At 45.2% G+C, this 20,921-nt stretch overlaps 1 protein-coding gene across 1 annotated transcript in view; it reads left to right on the top strand.

The window, feature by feature from the left end:
- The window catches only part of LOC126284715 (unconventional myosin-XVIIIa), a 1,203,577-nt gene that overhangs the window by 454,070 nt on the left and 728,586 nt on the right, over positions 1–20,921 (top strand). Inside the window, exon 3 of the mRNA XM_049983847.1 lies at positions 20,036–20,173. Within this exon, the coding sequence (XP_049839804.1) occupies positions 20,036–20,173 (138 nt within the window). The remainder of the gene's footprint in view (positions 1–20,035; positions 20,174–20,921) is intronic.

Raw genomic sequence — 20,921 nt, 5'->3', positions numbered from 1 at the left:
CACGTTGTCAAAGTTTTCGGGTAATTTCATTCAGAGACTACGCCATATTATTGCTACGCATGGTGGATATGTGGAAAATATCGTACTATAGAGTTTCCCAGACCGCAGCGCCATCTGTTGTTGACAATTGTAACTACTGTAATTTCGAAAGTTTGTCTGCTTGAAAATGTACTGTTGTCCCAAGCATATTGCAACAAACGGTGTATTTCTATCGCTGCTCGTTTAGTTTGTATTGCCGTTTCAAATATACCGGTAATTTTTGAAACACCCTGTATGTGAACTTCGATATGCGTTCTTTGTGCAAGACTTTCCACACTGCTATACAAATTTTTCTTTCAGTTCTGTGGTCGGTTCTGTATCGATAAAACAGATCAATTACAATATAACCACTATCCAGATGTGTGGAAAAGATGAACGGTTGACACTACATGTGCTGTTTTAATTGATCACACGGTTGTACGTTCATTCGAAGATAATGAATTTACTTTCACCTTCTCCTAAATCCATGAACAGTATCACGAACTCTCCTTTCAGCAGATGCGAATTTAACCATTGTGTGAGTCCAAAAGCTTCTGTTGAGTTTGTTGATGCGTCGGGCCGGCCAGAGTGCCCGAGCGGTGCTAGGCCATACAGTCTGGAACCGTGCGACCGCTACGGTCGCAGGTTCGAATCCTGCCTCGGGCATGGATGTGTGTGATGTCCTTAGGTCAGTTAGGTTTAATTGGTTCTAAGTTCTAGGCGACTGATGACCTCAGAAGTCCTATAGTGCTCAGAGCCATTTGAACCACTTTTATTTGTTAATGCATCCACAAGCGAAATAAGCCAACATTCCCTTTCTTCTGTCTGCGTCGATACTGGTTGGCTTCCACACTACTGCCGCTTCGCGTTTAATGTTGCGATAAATGTAAATGTCGTGTGACTAGGGCCTCCCGTCGGGGAGACCGTTCGCCGGTTGCAAGTCTTTCGATTTGACGCCACTTCGCCGATTTGCCCGTCGATGGGGATTAAATGATGATGATGATGATGATGACAACAGAACACCCACCCCCTGAGCCGACCCTGCCGGGAATCGAACCCGGGCCCTCAGGATTGACATTCAGTAGCCCTGACCGCTCAGCTACCGGGATCGAATTAATGCTCCGATACCGCCGTGTGTCTATGCACTGAAACGACCTCTGACGCCATCGCGATTTCGCTGTTACTCGCTCGTGTGCCTCGAGGCTTTAGTATGATGTCGATTGCGTGACGCAACGGAACCTGTGAACAGGCGACCAAATGGATGTTTCCCATCAGTGCTGGCGTTTCATCAGAATAAGCTGACGGAGCAACTCGCCTTGCGTTTCCGTAAGCGACGCCTACCCGGACGCTACAGATTCCACCTAAAGCGACGCCGGCAGCTTTGCAGGCTGTTGCTATGGTCATTTTGTTGTGCTTTTGTACGGAAGCTGTCCTCGCGCGGTGGGTGGTGGTCGGTTGTACGTCGGTATAGTAGACCCGCTGTACGGCGGCGGCGCCGATCGGTGTTTATGTTAATACGAGGCGAGGGCGGAGGGAAATTGTGGGGGTTTATCGGCGAGGCGGGCTCGCACAGGCGGCCAGCAGATGTTGGGCGGGCCTATGGGGAAAACTGCGCAGCTGGCGGACAGAGGTTCCGCTCGACACGAGATAACGGCGGCCGCCAGATAACGCGCAGCTGCCGCCGATACGGCGTTTGGCGTCGCAACTGCCCTTCCCCACCAACTCTCTCTTTTCCCACGAACAACAGAGATGTTTCATAGAAAAGTCAGCTTTCTAAGGCGCATGTCACTCCAAACTGCTCAAAAAGTTACCCCCACAACAATAGCTTTTTTTCTCTTTCTTTTTATCTCACACTACGTCTCATTTTCATTAGACCACATGAAATCTCTACTTACGGGCATCTGTGTTACGGAGTTGCAAAAGTAAACGTGCACTCTCTGTACCACCAGAAATCGCCACCCCCGATTCTTTAAAGAACCGAATTCTTATGAATAAAACAGCGTCAGACGTCCGTTGGTTTTTGCTTTCTCGTTAGTTTATGGGTGAATAGTGTAAAAATAGTAAGATGAACATCATAAGGATTTTACGTCTTCAAACATGACGTTTATACAGTGGCATCACAAAGTCTTGATATATCTACAGTTATAAATACACTGATCAGCCAGAGCGTTATCACCGCCAAATAGCAACTGCGTCCATCTTTGGCAAGCATAATAGCGGCGACGTCTCGTGGCATGGAAGCAGTGAGGACTTGATAGGTCGCAGTAGTGAGTTGGCACCACGTCTGCACACACAAATCACCTAATTCCCGCAAATTCCGGGAAGGGAGGAGTATTGGAACAACCTGCATACGGCCACAAAGTACTTTTGTCCAAGATGGTGGCTGTGACGTCAATCAAGATGGCGGATTTTGGCGAGAAGTTTGAATTTTGGTGGGGAAAGTGCCACGCCCCGTCCCTCCCCTAGAAAAATTGCGCGAAGTTCAATTTCCAACAGGATAATGCGTCACACCTAAGAAATTGGCAGGAAAAAAGGTCTTTATTATTTAACCAGTTTCAAGCAGGTGTGTTCTCCACTGGGTCTGGACTCCAACTGGCTTAGTTCATATATATCGGTGACACCAGAGGGCGCCCCCTGGACGTCAGATCATGACGCAGGTACCGTCATTCAAGATGGCTCCACCCAGTGTATCCACCACGAGCTCCAGAGCCCAGCTGGTTCAGTTCATATTGGTGCCACCAGAGGGCGCTCTCCTGACGTCAGATCATGACGCAAGCACCTCGTAAACGACAGATTCGCACCCTCCCATCGGCATGATGAAGAAGGTATCGGGATTCATTAGACCGTAGAAGGCTCTGCCACTGCGACAACTTCCAGTGACGATGGTCACGCACCCATTTCAGTCGTAATTGGCGATGTTGTGGTGTTAACATTGGCACGTGCATGGGTTGTCGACTGTGGCACGTGCATGGGTTTTCGACTGTGGAGGCCAATCGTTACGAGCGTTCGGTGCCCTGTGATTTCAGACTCGCCTGTACTCTGCCCACGATTAAAGTCTGATGTTAGACCCGCCACAGTTTGCTACCTGCCCTGTTTTGCCAGTCTGCGCAACCCGAGACGTCCGACGTCTATAATGAGGGGTGGCAGCCAAACCCCGCGATGTCCGGACGTTGCTGCATCTTGATTTCTCCAAGTGTTGAAGACACTCACCGCAGTACTCCTCGAAAAGCTGACAAGTCGTGCAGTTCGCGAAATGCTCATGGCGAGCCTCCGGGCCATCACAGTCTGCCCTCGGTCAAATTCAGATAGATCACGCTCCTTTCCCATTCTACACACGGACAGCACTCTCTCTGATACTACATGCATAATGCGTGTTTCTTGGCTAGCAGTAGTTCCTCGCCAGGTACCGCTGCTATCGCCTGGATGGATTTATATTGATACTAGGTCGGTAGTCATAATGTTCTGGCTGATTAGTATACGAGTACATTACAAACAAATAAAGATGATGCCCAGACACTGTTACAGTTATTTAAATTTACAGCAGTAAACATAAAGCTCTTCCTCACAACAAAAATATTTGTATAATAACCACTCCCGAGATTCCAGAGCTGTATGTTTAGCGTTCTTGTCTTATTGAAAGTAACGTATCATCAATATCCAGTTTCTGTACACCTCTACAAAAATGGCCTCGCAATGCATTTACATTTTTACGATGATCCATAACACCTCCAAAAATTTTCAAGTCACTCACATCAGAAGCTGCCATGCATTCCCAAACAATTTTGCTGCCGCCCCATATTTTACTGTAGGTAGGACATGTCGTGATTGGAGCTGTGAGTTTGGTTTACGCCACACTATTTCATGTCCGTCAGCTCCAAACAGGTTAAAACTGGATTCGTCGCAAAATAGCACTGTATTCAAAATTTCAATCGATTTATTGACGTAATCATTGGCGAATTGCAAGCGTTTTCACCATTACCTTCCGAAATAAATGAATTCTTTCTCGGTGATCTGCCACGAGTGTCAGCTGCTTTCAAAACATTCCTAATAGTTTTGGCATTAGCCTGTGTGTCGGACGTTGATTGGCTGTCCGGTACGAAGGACCCCGCACTTTAAAGGGCTCTTTTTGTGCAATACAAACTGTCCCTGGACGCCTCTACGTGTAAGCAGTCTTGGATGTCCAAATCTGCGTTTATTGTGTGCTGTGAGAGTCTTTCCAAATTTTTTTATGGTTGCCTGGATTGTTGTATGCTTAATAGAAAGTTATTTACCAATCTCGCGGTCACTTTTCCCATTCAATGTAAACCGCCTGCTTGCGGAACGAAACAGAATGCTCCTTCCCGTTCGGACTCATCATGACAAGTGAATGCCCCTTACACTGGCTGTCAGGCAAGCGACTCAACTGTTCGTGAACTCCGGTTGTACAAATGTGGTTCGCGCGGCGCCGTCTGTCAAGCACAATAACGAACTTCGTACAGTGCTCCAGTACTTTCTTGAGTAAGAGAAAACACTCATTTAATTGATTACATGCGTTTCTGTTGCGCCGCGCGGGATTAGCCGAGAGGTCTGGGGCGCTGCAGTCATGGACTGTGCGGCTGGTCCTGGCGGAGGTTCGAGTCCTCCCTCTTGCATGAGTGTATGTGTGTCTGTTCTTAGGATAATTTAGGTTAAGTAGTGTATAAGTTTAGGGACTGATGACCTTAGCAGTTACGTCCCATAAGACTTCACAAACATTTTTTTGTTTCTGTTATTTTCGGAAAATATTTCAACATACAGATTATTTCCTTTGTTGAATCATAGTTAATGGTGTACCGGTACTTGTAATGTTCCTAGTATTTATACATTTTGTATTATATGCGAAAATGTATCTGTGCCAATACTTTCTGGTACCACTGTATTCAGCTTAACTTAAATTTCTTAATTCATTTGTAAAGTATTCAATCATGTACATTGGAATTATGAAAATAAAATTTATATTTCCCCTGTAATCCGTTAGGTAGGTAACCCGTAAGAGCGATTGGAAGCGTGGTTCAGCCGCCAAATAATGTAGATTTACCACCCATTGTCTCACCAACCGTGAACGGGAGAGTCCTGTAATTTCTTAGACTTTCCCGGCGATTTGATGACATCTCGTGGAAATCGGGTTTTCTGCCGGATATCAGCGTCTTCCAAACACGATATTTCGACGTCATTCCTTGACGTCTTCATCAGGTGTTCCCTGAGACTGGCTGCTTGCTGGACCGGGTCGCATATTTATGCCTGCCCGGTGCCTGGTGTTCTGTTTGCCGTTCCCTAGTCGGTGAGTCGCGCTATCCTGCCGCGGACGGAATAGAGTACACCTAGAGCGGCAGGATAGCGCGCCTAGCGGGCGCGGACCGATGAATTTGGTCCCTTGGGAGTGAATTATCAGTGAACAGAAAGATGAAGGCAATGTTATCATTAGTGTGCCTGAATTTTGAAACTTCCTGAACTTTTGAAAACAGACACAAAGGAGGATGTTTTGAATGATTTAAGAAAGACAACTGAAACGTCGCAGTACCTTGTACCTGCACATCATAATATAATGTATCCTTTTAGTGTGGCAGTAAAGAGCAAATGAAAATGATAATTGACTGTCTTTAACAGTATCCATTGCATAAGTAAAAGTTTCCCGTCTAAAAAATGCATCACAAAAGCGATAGCATGAGGCACTGAATTTAAACCCACACGTCAGTTACTTAATCTCTCAATCAATCACTGACTGGCTTACCTGAAATTTAATAGCCACGGTTTGTTTGATTGATGGGTGTATCGGGCAGTGGGTGTTCTTGCACGTGATGTCATTCGACAAGCGAAATGACCATGAATAATAATGATAATAATACTCATAATAATAATAATAATAATAATAATAATATAGTTTCCACCTTAATTAGTGCTAGTACTGATTCAGACTCCGTATTAAAAAAAGACGCATGTTAGGTTTGAAATTAAATACTTAAACAGTAAGAGACGATACGTGATTAGTCTGAGGGGTTTCAAACAAAGAACGTTACCCTTCCCGAAAGATCTTTTCTGGAACAGAAAATCCATATCGTGAAAAGATACATAAGAAATCTATAGAAGACTACATTAATTGTAATTATTACTCTCAGTAGTAGTATTATTCAGCATAAATCAGATTACAAAATTGACACACGTATCTATAGCTGTCACAGCTGAAGGAACAGACGCAAGGTAGTTAAAAGGGAAGAAGCTCTTCACTGGGAAGTCTTTCTACTGTCTCAACAGCTGGCATTAATTCCTCTATCTTCCTAATATCTTACATATTGACATAATTATGAAAAATTGCTGTTAAATGAGTCGTCTTTGCTTCTACTTACTTAACAGACCATAAACGTTTTTATCTCTCATTTGCCCAGGCACACTTTACCGTGACAGGAAAAACAAAAGTATTTTAAGAAAATAACTAATGTTTTTACTTCATATGCTTTATACACATCACACGATTCGGATGTATATCTTCAGACAGAGGAATATTACACATAACGTCATGTGCGACATGGAAATTTCCCACTCTGTTCTCCGTCCAGTTAACTCTCTCTTTTAACAGCGCACAGACAGTGATCCACACGGAAATTCGTCATAATTACGGACTAATATCTTCTGCAAGTATGTCTCCAGAAATAGATTTAGAGTAATTTGTATGGTAATTTGACGTGTAATCTATTTAAAATAAATGTTTGATGGGAAATAAGTATAAAATGATTTTGCGTAATATTAGAAAATGAAACGATCGTATAGCATTATCGGCGCCGGCCACTTGCGTGTGAATTTGGCTGCTTTCATATCCAAGCAGCTTTCCGGTTAACCTCACAAGGCTGAGGGCAACTGTTTCCTGGCCTCCTCAGCAGAGGAAAAATTGAGGTGGTGACTGGGAACCGAGGACAGGCCATGAACATTACTACCCCCAAAACTGTAAGCTCTATGCACGCAATCAGTTTGAATTTGGAGCTGTAACGTTAGGTATTACCGTTGTGGTTTTTTAGACTAGGAAGGCCGTGTATCACACGCGTGCTCTAGTGGCTAGCGTTGCTGCCTCTGGATCACGGGGTCCCAGGTTCGATTTGATGCCTGGTTGGGGATTTTTTCTGCCCTGGGACTGAGTGTTTGTGTTGTCCTCATCATTTCATCATCATCATTCGTGACAGTGGCTAGTTTCAACTGCGAAAAAAAAAATGGACTGTGTAAAAATTGGGAATTTGTACGGGCGCTGATGACTGCGCAGTTCAGCGCCCCCCAAAACAGGCATCACCAAAATCACGCCAAAAGAGTGAGTGATGACTACTGGAGGAGACCTCGTACTTTGACGAACAAGGAAAGAGAAAATACAGCAAAATCAGTCGGCATAGACTGGAAGAAAGAGTTTCAGTTATCATCAGAGATTGAAACAGCAGATGACTAGACAACAAAGAACCCTTTGCAAAATATCGATATAGTCAAAGAAGGCGGTTTTACGGATACTGTCAGCGAAGCTTCTTGAGAAACAAAGATGTGATGTACTGTACCCTCTTTTTCTGTCCTTGTCATAAATGAGCACTTCATGATTGGTGCGCACAGGCATATAGCGTGAGAGCGCTCCGCTTGTAAGGATACCACAGTGTACGCTGTCGCTATCTCCCTCCACCCTTCTGAGGCGTAAACACGAAGGTGGCCATGGCCAGGTAGCAAGTTCGCATTGCCGATGGGTATTTCACGCAGGACAATGGAAGAGAATGAAGTGCCACTGCATCTCTGACAATATTACGGAATTACGGAGGTGTTTTTGATAGGGACAGGGATGTGTGTCCACGGTACCCCCTCTCCCCTCTCAGAGAGAGAGAGAGAGAGAGAGAGAGAGAGGGAGAGAGAGAGAGTGTGACTGACTGACTCCTTTCTCTCTCCCTCTCTCTCTCTCTCTCTCTCTCTCTCTCTCTCTCTCTCTCTCTCCCCCTCTGAGGCAATCGCGTGATTGTCCAAGTGTGATGGCCGTACGCGCGCGCGCGCGCGCGCGCGTGTGTGTGTGTGTGTGTGTGTGTGTGTGTGTGTGCGTGCGCGCGCTTCCAGCGGGGAATACTACCTTGACCGAGGAGGACATAGCATTGGATTCATATCAGTTCTCTGCAGAACCACGTGGAAGAACTGTACGATATGTCATAGGGTTTACGACGCTGAATTCGTATTCATTTGGAGCAGAGATGAAGTCCCAGCGAGGCTCATTCTCATTCAGAACTTGAGTGGCCCCCCAAAAAGGGCTCAATTGTTCATACAGTTCCCTCGCATTATTCTCCTCCAGCCAAATTATCACTCTTAAATTATGATTGTACCGGGTGGTTAGCTTCAACCATCTAGCAAGTGAAGATGGGCATCTCCACGTCAAATTTATGTGAATGACTATTACCTTCTACCTGCTGCAGCAAGTACTCAAACCACAGATAAAAGGACATTTAAATAAAAAAACAACCACCTTGTGAAGGACCACAGCCAATTATTAATTTATCGTAACTCTAATAGGTCGAGGGAGATGTAGGGCTGCATTTGTTAGCTGGAATATTACCCGTAACATTAATCTCTGTCTCTGCCCCGTTGATAAAGCATGAAGATTTCACGAATTCACAGGACCAGCGTTCGCAGTAATTTGACTGGTTCCAAGCTTTTCTGTAATGGGAGGTCCTCATTAGAGCGTTTGTGGATGAGGAACGCATCCAAAGTCGCGCCAGTTTGGTGTTTGTTATGCGCGGCGTAATGGAACGGGATTGGTATCTCGGAGAGCAGCGCGCTTCGGGGTAAACAAACTGGGCTGACCATTAATCATCTGGCGGGCGGGCACAATTGAATTACCGCCGGCGCGGCTTCCTGCGGCTCGCGTTATATATACGGCCCGTGTCCGCCGCCACCATGTCGACCCGAATTGTCTCGCATTATAGTGGATGTAAACGCTACGTCCGTTCCAAAATGGCCACGTCTTTCTTTAACTCTTCCTGCTGACGTTATGGACTGGCGCCAAATGAGGCTTTGTTAGGCCCGAGTTTTCTGAATGCTATGTTGCCAATGCGTTCAAAGACGTATTGTCATAAAAATAATGGGTGCAATACGAAGTACACACAAATGGAAAATGAGAAGTAACGAAGAGATCTACGAAATTATAGAGAAAATATCACGACTATTATCAAAGTGAAGAATAATCTTCTTCGCACACACTTACAGACTAAGTGTAAAGCCACTAACTAAACAAATATTTCACTACTTCTGAAAAAGAGGTCGACAGTGGCATGGATTACGAAAAATAAGGAAAAAACAAAAAAGAAACAACATTGAAAAGTGGGGAAAAACAAAAAGCAACCTATTTAAGAATAAAAAAATCTAACTGTAGAAGGCTGTCAAGGCTAAAGAAATAGTTAATAGAGAAAGACATGGAGAGAATAAAGGGAAAGGCAACATGGTGAGAGAATGGAGTACTGGCAGAATATCAGACAACAAGAACAGAAGAGAAACTGAAGTTGTCGTGTGTCGTGATTTTGTTAACTGCCTCCTTCACAGATGGACTACACTTTCTGAGCATTCTTTAAATAAATTTGTCTTGCATCTGCCTTACCTGTGGTTGTGTAATCGTTGCACTTTAAATCGTTCCGCTCGCCTACTCATGGATGCAGTCGTATTTTTCAGCAAGATAATGCGCCGTCTCGCAAGGTCGGGAGTGTGTTGAAGTGGTTCAAACGGCTCTGAGCACTATGGGACTTAACATCTTAGGTCATCAGTCCCCTAGAACTTAGAACTAGTTAAACCTAACTAACCTAAGGACATCACACACATCCATGCCCGAGGCAGGATTCGAACCTGCGACCGTAGCAGTAGCGCGGTTCCGGACTGCGCGCATAGAACCGCGAGACCACCGCGGCCGGCGTGTGTTGAAGTGGTTCGAGGAACACAGCGGCGAGTTGCAATTGATCTGCTGGCTCCCAACTGGTCATATCTGAACCAGATCGAACAGGTCGTGGATGTGATTGAATGTGGCAGCAGAGATCATTGCCCACCTTCTCGGAATTTACGGGAATTAGGTGACTTGTTTGTGCAGATGTGGTCCCAACTCCCTTCAACGACATAAAAAGGCGTCATCGCTTCCATTTCTTGCCAAAGGTGGACGTACTAGCTATTAGGTAGGTGGTCATAATGTTCTGCCTGATCAGTGTATCCTTCCAAAGCTGTAAAGTCCTTTTTGACGCACCCTGTTTTTAAAACTGTAGAGAATCACCGTATAGATGGTTTCAAAAAGTCGATCGCACCGTTGGGGACCTCTTCTTGTTAGTGTCTTTTTAACTCTGTTATTTTCATTATTATTATTGTTATATTATTATACTATTTTAACTGTGAGACAAGGTTTTTTGCAATACATGTCTGATTTCGTACGCACACAGTTTGATGAACGAAAATGAAACATATGACTTTCATTTACAAAAATTTGAACAGTTTGTTGATACCATTAAAATAAATATCGCCTTTTTATTTTTTGGTAATACACCTGAAATTCTTATTACAGGAAAAACATAAATCCTGTAGAGTTTGTTGCAGCTCTGCTAGTTGATTTGTCCGCTTTACACCTTCAACTTATTCAAACACTAGACGACATAGCATAAAGAAAATATTCTGGAAGAAGAACTACAGACAGTTTACCTTGTCTTTTTGACCACCATATTACACACATGAAAAACAGTTTTGCATCACCTAGGTTCCGGAATCCTCACCTCGGTTCCAAGAGTTCCGAAACATGTACAGAAAATTGAAATAGAGTTCAACATAAACATCGTTTCCGCTCTTCTTATTTCTGATAAAACCACACATTTCATGTTGAACCACCATACAGCGAGATCTTCAGAGGTGGTGGTCCAGATTGCTGTACGCACTGGTACCTCCAATACACAGTAGCACGTCCTCTCCCATTGATGCATGCCTGTACTCGTAATGGCATACTATCCACAAGTTCATCAAGGCACTGTTGGTCCAGAATGTCCCACTCCTCAACGGCTACTCGGCGTAGATCACTCAGAGTGGTTGATGTGTCACGTCGTCCATAAATAGCCCTTTTCAATCTATTCGAGGCATGTTCGATAGGGTTCTTGTCTGGAGAACATACTGGCCACTCTAGTCGAGCGATGTCGTTATCCTGAAGGAAGTCACTCACGAGATGTGCACGATGAAGACGAATGCCTCGCCAATATTCTGCCGATATGGTTGCACTGTCAGTCGCAAGATGGCATTCTCGTATCGTACAGCCGTTACGCGCCCTCGGTGACCACAGCGGCGTACGTCGGCCTCACATAATGCCACCCCAAAACAGCAGGGAACCTCCACGTTGCTGCACTCGCTGGACAGTGTGTCTAAGGCGTTCATCCTGGCCGGGTTGCTCCAAACACGTCTCCGACGATTGTCTGGTTGAAGACATGTGCGACACTCATCGGTGAAGGGAATGTGACGCCAATCCTGAGCGGTCCATTCGGCATTTTGTTTGGCCCATCTGTACCGCGCTGCATGGTGTCGTGGATGCGTAGGTGGACCTCGCCATAGACGTCGGGAGTGAAGTTGCGCATCATGCATCCTATTGCGCACAGTTTGAGTCGTAACACGACGTCCTGTGGCTGCACGAAAAGCATTATTCAACATTATGGCGTTGCTGTGAGGATTCCTCCGAGCCATAATCCGTAGTAGTCCTTGGCCAGCCTGAGCGAAAGTTACAATGCGGAGGTTATCGAACCGCGGTATTGACCGTCTCTGCATGGTTGAACTAGAGACAAGTCGTGTACCTCCTTCCTGGTGGAATGTGTGGAGCTGATCGTCTGTCGCACCCCCTTCGTGTAGTAGGCGCTGCTCATGCATGGTTGTTTACATTTTTGAGCGGGTTTAGTAACATCTCTGAACAGTCAAAAGGACTGTGTCTGTGACACAATATCTTGAAGAGTTCTGGGCACGGATGGGAAACTTTTTTTGACGTGTGAATGATTTATTCTTTCTTTAATGTAAATACTTAGAAGGATACACTGACAGTTGTTAAGCTGTGCATCAACGTATGTAATTCTTGTAATTAAATAAATATTTAGTTAACACGACAGCTAACGCACGCCTTTGTTTGGGCTCAGCCATTCCGTTCTTTCCATTATGTTAGCATAATGGCACCAATTTTCGTCACCAGTAACGATACAGGACAGAAATGGTACGTTTTGTTCACGAGCCAATTGATGACGAGCAAGCAGAGATGTACATTAGGCCACTGCTGATTTTTGCGTTTTTGGCATTGAGCATGCGGTTCCCATACTCCCGATTTTTGGACCTTTCCCACGGAATTCATATGCGGCACGATAACGGCATGATCACAGTTGGTCACATCTGCCATTTCTTGAGTTCAGTGACTTGGGTCATTGTAGGTTAATGCGTTTACACGATCTTCATGTAACCCCGAAGGTGTTCCTGAACGATCCTCCTAAAAGCAGAGAACCATTTCTTTGCCGTTCTCTGTCCAATGGAATTTTCCCCATACCGCTGCTTTCATTCCTCTATTGTCCGCCCCCGGTAGCTGAGTGGTCAGCGCGACAGAATGTCACTCCTAAGGGCCGGGGTTCGATTACGGGCTGGGTCGGAGATTTTCTCCGCTCAGGACCTGGTTATTGTGTTGTGCTAATCATCACATTTCATCCTCATCGACACGCAAGTCGGCCAAGTGGCGTCAAATCGAAAGACTTGCACCCGGTGAACGGGTTACCCGACGAGAGGCCCTAGTCACACGGCAGTGATGATGATCTCTCTGCTGAAATCAAACAGAAGAATATGTCTATTTCTGTACTTGGCATTCCACTTTCTAGCATCCGCAGCACTACTCTCTATCTCCATATGATAAAATGGCAATATGTAGGCTCAAACAACAGTAGTGAATTACAAATAAAAAATGACAATCGATAAATTGACCCATAGCGACCGGAATACCAACACGTAAAACAGAAACGTTACCAACTTCTGCATCGACCTAATAGATATGGCAGGCATTTAAGGGCGGTGTGGTTTAAAGCTTGTGATTTACTGAGCAGAGAAGCTGCCACGTCTGCCGCGCAGGAAAACTTCCGACGATATGGCGGCCTGCAGGCGCTTCGCTAATGAGCGCTCGTTAGCTTCCAGTCTTGATGCGCCTAATAATCTGCCATTGGCGCGTTCTTCACGGCGCGGCCGAGATAGCCTTTATGGATGCCCGTCCACGCTTATTTCATTTTGTAACGCATGAAGCGAGCTCGCCTCCGTCGCACGCACGCTTCTGTTGCGGTATTCGACCGCTAACAAGGAGACGGTGCGAGGCAACGGTTTCCAAGAACTTCGGCATACTGTAGTGCCTGACAGTGAAACTCCAAGAAGGTGAAGAGGAAACGAAATGGAACTTAAGCAATATAAGAATAACGCGATATTATTTCAGTGATTACAAAATTCTTGTTTTCTGCTATGTTTGTTTCTTACAAAACATCTTCTTTTAGGGAAAGTGAAAATGACAAAGCGAAACTGTTATCCAATTATTGGTTTCTTCCAATTTGTTTTTTCGAAAACTCGGTTATTCTCTTCCTATCGCGGTAAATCTACGCATATACGGTCCGTGAGGCGGTATCATTCACCATGGAAATAGGGAAAAATGAAATATTCTGTCCACGAAACACACTCGACGAAAGCCATTTTCCTGCAAACTTTCTCGCCTGATATATCATGAAAAACAAATTTGTTTTGCTTTGCTGAAAAAAAAACATTTCTAAATTTAATTTCGACAGACAGACAGTTAATTGGCAAAACTGCTGTTCGACCTCCACACGCCTGATAACTGTGACGTCACCACAGGACTCACACTTCCTGTTAGCAAGAGGCTTTTCTGCTAAATCTGTCTGCAGCATCATGTAATCCCTAATTCCTCAAACTCCTGGAGAGTGTTAGTTTGCGCGCCTGACAAGCACAAAGCATTGCTTACTGTTTTCGAGATTCCACTTGGTTGGAAAAGGATTTTGCGTCATGACCTCGGAAGCAAAATAAGATATGGAGGATTATGCATCGAGGACACGAGAAACAGAGTGGCACGGGCAACGAAGATATTTCCGCTAATCGAAATATTGTCGACCATAAGACGACCGTCGAAGAAGTTCCGAGACTGATTTTATTCCCGGTGTATAAGCGACGTCAGCGTGGTGAACTAGGGTGACAGCTGCAATTAACAGCTGTAAACAACATACAGTCGAGTCGTCGGTTAGAAGGCAGACTTAAGTGGACGAGTGGCCGTTGTATATCAGTGCCGTTGCATCTCAGATCGCAATGGAACATCATCTCTCCAGAATGTGTTGAAGAAGAGCAGTGTACCCAGAGTTTGTGCCGTGCACCTTTACTCCCGAACGGCGTGTGGACGCGCTCCACGACTTGACTGAAATGCAAAATGCGGACAATTCTTTTCTCGGAAAAAAATTAATCACCACTGACGAGGCTTAGTGTTATCAATACGAACCTACCGCAAACAACAGAGTGCAGAAACTGACGTGAAGGGCCAGCACTTTGACGACGTAACCGACATTCAAGCCAATGTGACGCGTGAGTTGCACAACATTCAAAAGAAGGACTTCTCTGACAGTTCCACGTGGTTGTATGAACGTTCTGTGCGTTCTACTCAAATGGTAAGAGAATATGTAGTTCACCTGAAGCATTTAGATGAGATGGCTCTGAGCATTATTTTTGAAAATAATTGAGTTTCGTGACTGAAAGAATCTTTTTGCTTCCGTAGGGATCCGCAACCTCTAAGTGTTCAAAAGTGGTTCAACTGGCTCTGAGCACTATGGGACTTAACATCTCAGATCATCACTCCCCTAGAACTACTTAAACCTAACGAACCTAAGGACATAACACACATCCTTGCCCGAGGCAGGATTCGAACCTGCGACCGTAGCGGTCGCGCAGTTCCAGACTAAAGTGCCTAGAACCGCTCGGCCACCGGCGGCCGGCCATGAACCATTTAAACCATCATCTTAACGTGTACGTTCTGAACTGACGGGATTCGCCTTAATGTAAGGGAGAAAGTTTTGAACAATTACACACGTCTGGAACACACCAACCTATACAACTAAATACTGGTCTATGGACCAATATTTTATTTGGTTCACTTCTTTATATCGAATCACTTGCTGTGACATTCGGCATGGAATTTTTTTACAAAAACTTTTATTGAAAGCTACATTTGTGCGTTTCTGATTCTTCTTCATGCTAATTTCATTAGCTGACGACTCCAGAGAGATGCTGAGAGGAAAACTTGAGGGCCCTCCGTGGAGCTGGCCGTCACGCGCTTGCGCCCTTCGTCTGGCTTTGTTCGACGAGGAGCCATTAATCTCCGCGCCAACGTCGGCGCATCTACACGAGCTAGCCATTTGAGAGAGCTGTTAGCGTTGCCTTTTCATCGGCCCAGCTGCAAGAAGCCTCCGCAAGGGAGGTACGCTTCAGTGACCGCGACTATGGCTCCGTTAGGAAGCGTGTGTAGCATGAAGGGCATTTGAGAGTGGTTTGCGAAGTGTAGTTGTGCTCCCAGTTCCATACGTGATAGAAAAGTGGATGTGTGATCAAAAAGTCAGTATAAATATGAAAACTTAATAAACCACGAAATAATGTAGATAGGGAGCTAAAAATTGACACACATGCTTGGAATGACATGGGGTTTTATTAGAACCGAAAAAAAGTCCACAAAATCTCCGACAGATGGCGCTGGATAGCATAACGTCAGTGGCTGCGCGTGACAATCGTGTATAAAAGGAACTGTGATGAGAGAGAGAATCAGATGCGCCAGCAGTCGCAGCATGTTGACGTTACCTCAAAAGGCGCTTTTACTGAAGCTGTACTATCAGAATGGGGAATGTGCTTGTTCAGCGTTACAATCCTGTCGCCATAGGAAGCGGATTCCAACGGGCAAAGGTCCGTTGACAAATGCAGCTTCGGCGAGAATGATTTCGAAGCCACGGGTTGGTTAGACGATGGACCTCGTAGTGGCGGACCGAGCACAAGGCGTAATGCTGCTGAGACCAGGAAGAAATGCAGACCGTATCGGGTTCGTCTTTGCACGGAGAAGTCAGCGCTCGTGTAGTCGCACGTCGCACCGGCATTCCATACGCTACTGTTTGGTTAGCACTGAGACGTACCCTCCAATGCTATCCGTACAAAATCCATCGGCATCATGAACTGTTACGTGGCGATTTAGTGAAGCGGAGGGCATTTGCGGTGTGGGCGTTTCAAAAGATGGCGGAAGATGACGATTGGTTGAGTAACGTGTTGTGGACCGAACTAGCTCATTTCACGCTCCGAGGGTCTGTCGACACCCACAACTGCAGAATTTGGGCTATCGAAAATCCTAGAACTCTCGTGGAAACTCCATTGCACGACGAGAGAGTCACGGTGTAGGTTGGATTTACCACATCTACCCTTATGGGCCTTTTTTCTTCGAGGAAATGCGTGATTCTGGTTTTGTATCTGCTACCGTGGCGGGTGAGAATGATGGTGGACATATTGAGCATTTCCTGTAAAGAATATCATCTTTGCTTTGTCTTATTTTGTTATGCTAATAATACTATTCTGATTAGATGAAGTGTCATCTATCAGACCTTTTTTGAACTTTGGTATTTTTTTTGGTTCTAATAAAACCCCATGTCATTCCAAGCATGTGTGTCAATTTGTACCTCTCTATCCACATTATTCTGTGATTTAATCAGTTTTCAAATTTATACTGACATTTTGATACCACATCTCCTCCTAAATCGATGAACCGGTGTCAACCAAACTTGGTACACATATCACTTTCTATCTGCAAGGAATCAGTGTTGGGGTAAGAAGCACCTGCCTATCAAAAGGGTTGGGTTAGGGATGAAAAAAATTGTGCAGCCCACGACGCGTGAATACGCGTACTTAAGTCATCCAGTATTTGAGAATGAGAGCGCTTAGAGACATACAACTAACTTAACACATAATTTCAAACCTTTAAGAAATTGTTTTTCGCTGACGATCCCGACAAAATGATGAATGGAAAGAAGTTTAGCACACAGTACATTTTCGCTGTTCATACAGTAAAAGTGCCGCATGAAGCGCGACGTTTTGGTGTATTACTGTAGCCGTGTGCTGCGTTCCGATGAGTCGCTTTTTCACATCTGTTTTCAAACGACGCAAGGCGTCGAATGCATCGTCGTCCAATGAGGCGGTTAACCCGCAATGTATGGAAGGTGTAGTTCACGCTGAAGGGGGTGCGATGTGTTACGGGGTATTTTTCATACCTACTCATTTAGGTCACCGTGAACATGAGCGTGTATTTCAACGTTCTCACCGCGCGGGATTATCCGAGCGGTATTACGCTCTGGAGTCACGGACTGTGCGCCTGGTCCCGGCGAGGGTTCGAGTCCTCACTCGGGCATGGGTGTGTCTGTTTGTCCTTAGGATAATTTAGGTTAAGTAGTGAGAAAGCTTAGGGACTGATGACCTTAGCACTTAAGTCCCATAGGATTTCACACACATTTCATTTCATTTTTCAACATTCTCGATGACGAAATCTTGCCCCTTCTGCTACATCCTCTCCCCTCTTCCTAGATGGCCACAGCCGTGTACACAGGGGCTGCACGCTTAGGTTCCTGGTTTAACGAAGACTCACAAGCTAAGCGTGCGAAACTTCCCTCACCGATTTTATTTATATTGACGGGGTGTGTAGGGCAAGACTAAGACTTCAACATACGTAAACAGGAAGGTGTAACTGTCAACCCAATTCAAGAAAATCTAGTTTGAAAATTTTACATATTCTTCTACACAGTATGTGTCAGCAGTATTTCGAATAAGCGCCAAGCTGCATAAGCGCGAAGTTCGTGGACCGCATCTCGCTGCCGTACTATTTCGTTTTTTCTTTTTTTTTCATTCCGACGTACTTCTAAAAAGAGAAATGTTTGGTACGCCACGAAGTTGTTTAATGACCGAGAATCATTTATGAATATAAATGATGTTTGTTTTGCAGTTCACGCTAAAGAAACCATGCATATGCAAAAATTCTGCATTCAATACAAGTGCTATATGTCTCAGTGATTATTGTTTTCCACGTCTTTCGTGCAGTGATCCGTAGGTTTCACACTGTACATTGTCAAACTCTAGGTCCAGTAAATTAAAAAAAGGAGTATACTTATTTGATTGAAAATTCGTGTGTATGCTTTTTTGATTTCCAATCTTCTTACGATTTTTTCCTTTTTTCAGGATAAATACTGTGAAAGTAGTAAGTGAGACATTAAAAACTGATGATTTTCACAGTACTGAAAATCTTTTGTTAGATTTACTTACGAATAAGAAAAAAGCAGTAGCGGCATGGATATTGGACACAAAGGCGCCGAACTTACAAAATTAAAGGCTTATTTACTCGTTTGTGGACTTCGGGTACTTGTAACCGTATAAACTATGTAAGCACCTGTAAAATTTTCAAATTAGATGTTTCCGATAACGGTTAAGAGTTAGGTTTTCCTGTTTACATATGTTGAAGTCTCAGTCATGCCCTACACACGCTGCCAATATGAATCAAATCTTTGAGGGAAAGTACCTTCGGCCCCTTTCAGTCACCTTATCGTACCTCGGCTGACCCCCTAAGTCACCGATCTTAACTCCATATAAATGTTTAAGGACTTTTAGAGCAGCGAATGAAACTTAGCGGTCAACCTCGCCGCAGTTTGGTAGCTCAGTTACAGATCTCTTCTGAATATAACATACTAGAGAAACTTGGGGACTGTCTTCTTCGCACGAGGCCATTATCAAAGGTAGAGGATGATGTTACATGGGATTACTGTCATGTGTGTTTGGGGGGGGGGGGGGGGAGGAGCAGAGAGGCGAGGTGTGACTGACTTTTTGGACGGTGTGCTTATGTGTCTTCTTCTTCTTTTTTCACAAGTCACATTTTTTGCAGCAAATATTGGACAACGTCGAAGAAGTGATTGTCACAACCTTAACCTTCCGCGCGCTCGTGGTTTTGGCTGCCTTTGTGTGTGTGTGTGTGTGTGTGTGTGTGTGTGTGTGTGTGTGTGTGTGTAGATTCCACGTTCCCTGAAAAGCTCTGTCCATTTTATCAGGTTGTTTCTAAGGTTCCGTACCTTAGTCAGTAATAACGTAACCCTTATAGCATCACTTTGTAGTGTGTTTGTCCGTCCGTCCATCTGTTTGTCCGACTGTTAAAAGCCCTTTTTCTCAGCAACGAGTAAATGTATCAAGCTGAAGTATTGAAATTTATGTCACTAAGGTGTACGATGATTCGCAGGTCTAAAAAGCTGAAGCTTTTAGGTCAGTGCAGTCAAAAGATACGGTCATTTATGTCGCAAAGTCACTTGTTAAAACCTATGGGATACTTCCCGTTGGTTTAGAATGGTGAAATTAGGCAAGAATCAAGGTTCCACAGTAGATGTAAAGGGAAAAAACCGACAATAGCTAATCTGTAATTATATCAAACGGAAAAAAATGCCATTTTTATCCACCTTCTAACTTTAAATTCAAACATAGTCGAAGCACTTAGAATCTCTTGGACCAGTATAGCGCGATTTTCAGTGTCAAGCTCCTCGATTTCCGGAGTGGATGAACTGTCTACATGCATAATTAAGTCCGTACGGAATCCTCAGTGCGAGAATCCTACAAATCACATTTTTTGCAGTAGCTATTGGAAATTCCTGCCTCGAAGGTAGCTTCAGTTTTGACGTCGAAGAAGACATGATTATCACACGGTCTCGAAACTTCCTGGCATGTTGCAAATAAGTTCAGCGACCACAATTCCGCGCGTTTGTCGTTGATTGGCTGCCGTTTGTGTGAGTGGGTGGGGGAGAGGGAGGGGGGGAGGGAGGGGGAGGGGGGGGGGGGCGTGCTCGATACCTCGCCCCCCTACGAGGGTGTTAGGTTTGCGGACGTCCGTAACTGGGTAGAGCCTTGCTAACAGTGCCGGTGTTGTGTTTGCCGACAGGTGCAGCCGGTGGCGGAGCTGTCGGAGCTGACCCGTCGCTGCGGTCTGGACGGCGCCGCCTTCGAACTGGACGACTGCAACATCAGAGGAGGCACGCTGAGACGCAGCGGCAGTAGGCGGTTCGCCACGCAGACCACGGTGAGTACACGGCAGGCCCAGCAGGTCCTACGTTCGTCGCTACTGCTCGCAGTGAAAGCCTCCGCCAGTCCAAAACTTAGGGGCATCAAGCATTTCTACGTGGATTCTTCGTAACACCAGCTCTGTCCAGGAGATAGGTGCAACAGTAAGTACAAGGTGACCTGCAGGCAGAGACGCCTCTTTTTTTTTTTTTACGTCCCTCGTCTGTTCGGACAACCTGAGTACCCTTCGGTCCCTGCCGAGTATGTATCCAGCCCATTAGGGAAGTCCAGGATATCCAGGACGCCCTACTCCACTTACAAAGCATGAGGGAAGAGGTATCCTTCTGCTGGGAGCCAGGACACATTAGTATTGCGGCCAATGGTACGGTGGATGTGGCAGCTAAAGATGCGTGTCGTGATCCTCAGTCCAGCACACTACATGCTGCCGCCTCGCTTTTTAGTCACATTGTCCTGTGTCCATGGGAGGAAGAGTGGCTGGAGGTGGCAGATACTAACAAGGGAACCTCCCCATCGCACCCACCCTCAGATTTAGTTATACGTTGGCACAGTGGATAGGCCTTGAAAAACTGAACACAGATCAGTCGAGAAAACAGGAAGGAGTTGTGTGGGACTATGAAAAAAAAAAGCAAAATATACAAATTGAATAGTCCATGCGCAAGATAGGCAACATCAAGGATAATGTGAGCTCAGGAGCGCCGTGAACCCGTGGTGAGCGTGAGCAGCTGCGGAACGAGAGGTCCTTCGTT

The sequence above is a fragment of the Schistocerca gregaria genome, chromosome 8, assembly GCF_023897955.1.
Source record: "Schistocerca gregaria isolate iqSchGreg1 chromosome 8, iqSchGreg1.2, whole genome shotgun sequence".
NCBI classification, from domain to species: Eukaryota; Metazoa; Arthropoda; class Insecta; order Orthoptera; family Acrididae; genus Schistocerca; species Schistocerca gregaria.
The sequence above is the reverse complement of the archived record's forward strand: the minus strand, read 5'-3'. Positions and strand labels throughout refer to the sequence as shown.